This window comes from Borostomias antarcticus, assembly GCF_949987555.1.
Source record: "Borostomias antarcticus genome assembly, chromosome: 20".
NCBI lineage: Eukaryota > Metazoa > Chordata > Actinopteri > Stomiiformes > Stomiidae > Borostomias > Borostomias antarcticus.
The window spans coordinates 13,087,700-13,095,199 of NC_140253.1; the positions used below are offsets into that span (position 1 = coordinate 13,087,700).

At 55.0% G+C, this 7,500-nt stretch overlaps 1 protein-coding gene across 1 annotated transcript in view; it reads left to right on the forward strand.

The window, feature by feature from the left end:
• The window catches only part of hhip (hedgehog interacting protein), a 33,691-nt gene that overhangs the window by 13,198 nt on the left and 12,993 nt on the right, over positions 1-7,500 (forward strand). The window contains exons 2-7 of the mRNA XM_084454733.1: positions 1,843-1,994; positions 3,243-3,416; positions 3,531-3,674; positions 4,291-4,412; positions 5,976-6,099; positions 6,889-7,028. Coding sequence (XP_084310859.1) covers positions 1,843-1,994; positions 3,243-3,416; positions 3,531-3,674; positions 4,291-4,412; positions 5,976-6,099; positions 6,889-7,028 — 856 coding nt within the window. The remainder of the gene's footprint in view (positions 1-1,842; positions 1,995-3,242; positions 3,417-3,530; positions 3,675-4,290; positions 4,413-5,975; positions 6,100-6,888; positions 7,029-7,500) is intronic.

The window sequence follows — 7,500 nt, forward strand, 5'->3', positions numbered from 1 at the left end:
GGCGCACTCCGACCCATTTATAATGTGTGTTCCTTGGCCCGGCGACACCGGCTACACCTCCCTCCCTCCCAACACCACTGTCCGACGCGCCGACCACCTCCCAATTCCCCGTTAAATATTTAGAGAGCGGACGCCGGAAGGTTGACGCGGCGTTGACGTGCGTCGCCGGTCCTGACGGCGCTCCGGTACGCCAGCGTCTCCGTGAGGAACCCGGAGAGGCGCCGGTTCTCTTGTCTTGTTTACGGTCTGTAAGGGTTCTCATGCTGTTTTGGATGGAGGGGGGGGGGGGGGGGGGGGCAGTGCACCAAAAAAATGTCCAGGGCACATTTTAAACATTCTTAACACCTAAGCCCGGCATTCTGCTCATTCTTTTGTCCGAAAACGAGAGAGAGAGAGAGCGAGAGAGGGAGGATGGGAGAGACACACACACACACACACACACACACAAACGGGCCCGACCTGATTACCTTGCCTAGGGACTGAAACGCTATAGCTGCTTATTACAGCTAACTATGATGGGAGGACCACCATGGTCGTGACAACTGATGTAGTTGCCTCCGGGGTGAGACAAAGGTTTACGCATTACACAAGCAATTTAGATGTTTTCTAAACATGTTGCCAAGACAGTGGGAGTTGGCAGCTCCCTCCATGTTTAGGGTTTTTTTTTTTCTCCTCCTCCTCTCCCCTCCCCTCCCACCCCTCCGCTCCCTCCATCCTCGCATTTAGGGAAAAGGGGAGAGGAGGAGGGGGGGGGGAGGAGGAGGAGGGGGGGGGGGGGGGGGGGGCAGGGAGGGAGTGAAGGACTCTGCACTTTTGTGCTCTCTATGAACTGCGAGTGAGCTAATAAATTCTTTCAGCCACTCAGCGCAGCATTCACGGATATCCCCCCAAGATTACACACACAAATCACCACACAATGGGGGCCGCCGGGAGGGCCGGGGCGTCGCGGGGGCCCCCCAACCCCGAGGACGGGCGCGCATAACCAGGCTGGAGAGGGAGGGGGGGGCGGGGGGAGAGAGAGGGGAGAGAGAGAGAGAAAGAGGGGGGGGGGGGAGAGAGAGAGGGGGGGGGGAGAGAGAGAGAGAGAGGGGGGAGAGAGAAAGAGAGAGAGGGGGAGAGAGAGAGAGAGGGGAGGGGGGGGTAAAGAGAGAGAGAGGGGGTGAGAGAGAGAGAGAGGGGGAGAGAGAGAGAGAGGGGGTGGAAGGTGGAGGGGTAGAGGCACTGGCCAGAGTCAAATGTTTCATAATGGTGGGTAGTTGGGTAGTGAGGGAGGGTGGTGGAGGTGGGCCTGGAGGGTGGGAGGTATCTGGGGGGGGGGGGGGGGGTGACAGGGTATCTATAGAGACCTAGATGGAAAGAGAGAGAGAGAAAGTGAGAGAAGCAGAATAAAGGAAGGGTGAGAAGGAGAATGCGAGAGAATTAGAAAAAGGAGAGAATGGAGAAGGAGAAAATAGTGGAAAGAAAGAGACACAGTGGGGGGGGGGTTGGCTTTAGGGGTGTGTGTGTGGTGATGATGGTGGGGGGGCTGTGGATTGGATTTAGGAGTGTGTGTGCACGCGCGTGTGTGTGTGTGTGGTGATGGTGGGGGGGGCTGTGGATTGGATTTAGGAGTGTGTGTGCACGCGCGTGTGTGTGTGTGTGGTGGTGGTGGGGGGGGGCTGTGGATTGGATTTAGGAGTGTGTGTGCACGCGCGTGTGTGTGTGTGTGGTGATGGTGGTGGTGGTGGGGGGGGGGTCTGTGGGGGGTTGTGGATGGTCTTTGACTCTGGCTGGGACACAGCGGAGAGGCGAGAGGGAACATAATGAACTCCTGGCTCCTTTGTGCTGCTCTCCTGCCTGCAGGGCGGGGATGAGAGGGGTCTGCTGAGCCTGGCGTTCCACCCCAATTACAAGAAGAACGGAAAGCTCTACGTCTCCTACACCACCAACCAGGAGCGCTGGGCCATCGGGCCGCACGACCACATCCTCCGCGTGGTGGAGTACACCGTGTCCAGGTAGGCTGGCGGAGGAGCGAGAAAACAAACTAACTAACTTCCCGAGAGCGCCGCTGACCGCTCGTAGGTCTTCACCGCTGTCCGCAATCACTCCTTTATACGGCTTTTTAGCGGCGTCGGTCCAGAAAAGCTCCCCCCCCGAACCGGGTCGCGGTCTAGCCGACGATCTGTCGGCGTTCTCCGCTGAGATGAGCGCCGTCGAAGAACACGGACTCTCGCGGGGCTTCGGGTCACGCTCCGCGCCGTTTGCTGTCGGCGACGTCTTCGCCCTCCTAGAAAAACCGTCACGGCAAGCGTGTGATTATCGTGCATCTCAGCTGCTGCCTAGATACCGCTCCGCCCGGACTAACAAAACAAACTCCGCTGACTCGTTAAAGCATTACGTTTTATTATCATAATGACCGTTGTACGTTAGCCTTAAAGACTTCGTTTTTCAAGCGCCAATTATAATCTCGGTGGTATCGTTTGGGCGGCACGGTGAATCACGCTCTTGGTATTCATCAGCGAGTCTTTTCTCTGGCAGAACGCTTCGGGGGGGAAAAAATAATTTAAAAAAAGAATCTCGCTGTGTCAATACCCTGCCCAAAATAACACTTCATTAAAACCGTTCCCATAAATCCAAGCGCTCGGTCTGTACTTGGAAAGGTGACACTTTTCAAGGGTTAGGCTCCGCCTCTGAGATCCGTCCGACTGATTTGATTGGTTCTCCCGGCCCGCTAAACGCAGCCAGGGCGTCTTGAGACGACAAACAAACGAAACCGACTCGGAGGCGAGAGTTTGTCTTGTTCAGACACGTGGCCGTTTACTCTCACAGCGGTGTCATTTAGCTTAATTGCTCTCTCTCGAGGTATGAGAACCTTAATGACTCTCTTCAATCGGGACGAGCAGCTTTTAAATATACGTCTCTGCGCGTTGCTCAGCCGTCGGCCATTATGATTTCAACACACGAGAGATCCTTTAAAATAATGCAGATGTAGGCAGAAGTGCAACAGCAGTCGACTCCGCAGTTCTCATTCTATTTAGAACTTACATTCTATTTAGAACTTAAAAAAAAAAAATCGTAATCAGTCGGGCCGTCTGGAGTGCTGAGCGAGCGGGGCTGGGCCGTACCAAAGGCCCGTACACACACACACACACACACACACACACACACTACACCAAAACGGACCATGTCGGCGGGGGGTGGTGGGGGTTTGTAATTCCTTGCGAGGCGTGATGGTCTTCTGATCATGCCCCCCCCCCCCCCAGGAAAAACCCCAACCAGGTGGACGTGCGGACGGTGCGCGTGCTGATGGAGGTGGCGGAGCTGCACAGGAAGCACCTTGGCGGCCAGCTGCTCTTCACCCCCGACGGCCTGCTGCACATCGTCCTGGGAGACGGCATGATCACCCTGGACAACATGGAGGAGATGGACGGCCTCAGGTGAGCGCCGCGCCCGCCGCCCCCGCGCCACGCCGTACAGGAGCGGCGTGAAGGGAAGTGTGGAAACTGAGCCTGTGTGTGTGTGTGTGTGTGTGTGTGTGTGTGTGTGTGTAGTGATTTCACGGGGTCGGTGCTGAGGGTGGACGTGGACACGGACAGCTGCACGACTCCGTACTCCATACCCAGGAACAACCCGTACTTCAACAGCACCAACCAGCCGCCCGAAATCTTCGCCCACGGGCTGCACGACCCAGGCAGGTGAGTCACTGCGCCGCCCCCGGGGGACGCCTGGCGCACGCACGCCGCCAGAGACCACCAGCGCTGACCTGGGGATCTGCAGACCGTCAGCCCCGTTCTAAATGTGCTATCTGCCCCATTCTAAATATCTGCCCCATTCTACATATCTGCCCCATTCTAAATATCTGCCCCATTCTAAATATCTGCCCCATTCTAAATATCTGCCCCATTCTAAATATCTGCCCCGTTCTAAGTGTGCTATCAGCCCCATTCTAAATGTGGTATCTGCCCCATTCTAAATATCTGCCCCATTCTAAATGTGCTATATGCCCCATTATAAATATTTGCCCCATTCTAAAAATCTGCCCCATTATAAATGTGCTATCAGCCCCATTCTAAATATCTGCCCCATTCTAAATATCCGGCCCATTCTAAATATCTGCCCCATTCTAAATATCTGCCCCATTCTAAATGAGCCATCAGCAGCGCTCACTCAGAGGCGTCACGCGCGCCTCGACCCCACGCCTCCCGCGCCACGGCGCCGCGTGCTTCGCAGATCTGGGCGCAGCGCCGACCTGTTTCCTACTTATCCGCGTTGCTCCTCCCCCTGCCCCTCCCCCCCCCCCCCCCCCCACAGGTGTGCCGTGGACCGGCAGCGTGCGGACGCCAACGGCAGCCTGCTGATCCTGTGCACGGACGCCAGCGGGAAGAACTCGTCTTCAGGCAGGATCCTGGAGATGGCCCAGGGGAAGGACTACGGTGAGGATCCAGCTGTTTCACAACCAGCCCCGACCTCCCCGGGATCTGGAAGGCATTACCATGTTGCTTGTTATGAAAATGGCTTTGTCTGACCTCTTTACCTTTGTTCTCAATCTTTATCGCCTCTCGGCTTGAGAACGCGCACTGGAATCCCAGAAATCCTTTGAAAAAGACCTTTTTGGATCACCGTTTTTCTGTGTGTTCTGAAGAAAAGGGGGTGGACTTCCGTTTTTACATGAATAATAATATTGAACGTTAATTATTTTCCTATGATATTTGGTTTGCCTCCAACTTACAAGTAAACACTGTTTCGGAGAGTCAGAGTTCCAGTCGAAAAAATGTCTTGTGATCCACAGAATTCTTCCTTCGTGCGGTGATGCCAGGGAATGTGATCTTGTGTCCATGAATATGATTCCTATCTGTCAGAAACAATTAACATGCAGATGATGGGTTAGTATTGTTGAAAACGCAGCCATGAGGAGCCCATTCCCACTCTCAATGGAGCAGATAGAGGAAATAACCAATGCCAGAAGACGGGCTATGCTTTTTTTTCCCCTGCTCAAAGAAAGAAATAATGCTTTTTTGTTTGATTCAAATTATATAGAGCTGTTTGTTTTTGCCACACACTGAGTGCTGCCTCATCTGCTGGCCTCTAAATTCCCTCGCCTCTCGCCCAGTGAGACCGAAGCGCTCCAGACCACGGTCAGATCAGAACCGCTCCATCACGGTGATGAGGCGGGGGGTGTTCATTACCGGCTTGATTGCACATTTTCGGAGCGAGAACTACTCACGTTGTAGGGTTCAATCCCAAGACTACAATTAACATTGTCCAAAAAAAACAACGTAACTGCCACAACGTCTCGCGCTTTGACATAATAGAATCATAGCAGCTTCGGTTTCAACACAAATCGTTCCTAGTTCCTAGTTGGTCTCCGTCACGGCCGTCAGCCACGGTCGGAGCCCCGGTGTGATCTGGTTCAGATTGAGATTGAGTCCTTAACAGGCCCCTCCCCTCCTTAATGAAAACCACCCTCAACCAAGTGCTAATGTACTCTTGACAGACGGCAGCAAACATGGATATCCTTTTCGAGTGCTCGGCAAACAGAGGAAAGTGCTTGTCGTTAACGGGTGTAAACCACGCCGGGGTGTCTGGGAAGCCGGGGGTCAGGGGTCAGCAGGAGGCGGAGCCGCGGCGCCACGTTCGGCGGAGGTTCCTACCGTAGGGGCTGCGAGCAAGGAGCGTGTTCCCTCTTTATCGCCTGCGCGTATTCCTCAAAGCCCTGCTGACGGACGCTGCGCTGTAGCTAACCCGCGATACCGCAGCGACGACCGTGGTGTAAAAAAGGCTCGACTTGAACACAAGCGTAACGGTCTATAGCCTGTTTACGAACACACAGACTCTGTCATCTAGACGTCTTCACAGGTGAATTTCAGCGGCGTATCGTGAGGCCAGTTGAACGTATGTGATGCTGTGTCTGCTTTGTGAGAGCGCCCTCCCTCCCTGCTTCGACCCCGCTAACGCTAATGCTAACGCTAACGTGCTTCCCCCTTGTCCCCCTGCAGAGAACGAGCCGTCCGTCTACGACCTCCAGGCCAGCGGCGGGGCGGCGCCCGTGGGAGGCTTCATCTACAGGGGCTGCCAGTCGCGGCGGCTGTTCGGGAGCTACGTGTTCGGCGACAGGAACGGGTAAGCGCCGGCGCCTCTTGTCGCGACGCGGGGGAGGGGGGGGAGGGGTCGGAGGTCAAACGTGTTTTCCAAACCCTCGTGATGGAGACGGTGCGGCACGGCGGAAAGATTTAGCTTGACCCGGTTAGCTCGTTTTGGCGCGGGACGCCCATGGACGGAAGTATCGGTTGATGCAAAGCGGCCACGCCGACGGGAGGCGACGTCAGCGATTGACGTCTTCGGCCCGAGCCGACGTCAGTCCGGCGTTCTGTTTCACATCGGGGCGGGGGGGAAAAACACTACGATTACATGAGCGTCTCGACCGCAGCTCGACTCCGCTGGAGCAAATGAGGATCAGGTATCCTTCCCCCCGGACTATTGGGCTGCCGCTAACGCTTCTCTCCAGTCTGTAGTTCTTCATCATCCTCCTCCTCTGCCTGATGTCAAACACCGACTCTTGTGTAAACGGAGGGGTCCGCTATCGGGGAGATGGCTCCGTGTTTGGAAAAAAACACGGCGCGGGCTTATCCCGCCTCGCTTTGGCTCTGCGGGCGCGCTGTTGTGACAGGGCGGGCGTTTTGGCGAGGCCGCTTGTTTTGAAATGGAAACGCCGTCGTGCGAGAATGACTTTGTTCGAACCGACTGAGGAGAACGAGGCTCGCTTGGAGATTCCCTCTTAGTATACTTTACTAATGGCACCTCAGCGTATTTATGGAGCAGTATTCTAACGTGATACTCTGTGTGTGTGTGTGTGTGTGTGTGTGTGTGTGTGTGTGTGTGTGTGTGTGTGTGCGTGCCTGTGTGTGTTAGGAACCTACGGATCCTCCAGAAGTCGGGGGCGTCGTCCGGGGCGCCGCAGTGGGAGGAGAAGGCCCTGTGTCTGGGTGGCAGCAGCTCCTGTGGCTCCACCCTGGTCGGCCACATCCTGGGCTTCGGGGAGGACGAATTAGGTGAGCGGGAATCAGCCGGAAACGAGTCTCTTATTTGGGTGAACTATCCCTTTAAACCACAGATGGCACTACGTGCTGCGTGATGTCCTGCTCTTCTATCAATATGTACATCAGTCCATATGTTGCTCTCTCCACCTCTCTCTCTCTGTCTCTCTCTCTCTCTGCTGAAAGAGAAAGTCCATGTCAACAAAAGCCCCAGAAACGCGAGGGGTCTGTCGGGTCATCAAGTCATCCCAAAACCGATGTTTACTTAGAATGACAGATGTCAAAACTCTGGAAAAACTGTTGTTTAGAATCACAAGGCGTTGTATATGGAACCATGGTACTCTTATTTACGTTGGACATCCCTGATGTGGAACTCGCAATGTTTTCCACCTTGTCAGAGAGAATTCCTCGCCACTTGACACTGACTAGGGGCGAGCCACGTCCCGGACAGATTGACGTGTGTGAGAGAGTGGAAAAAAGTCTCGAG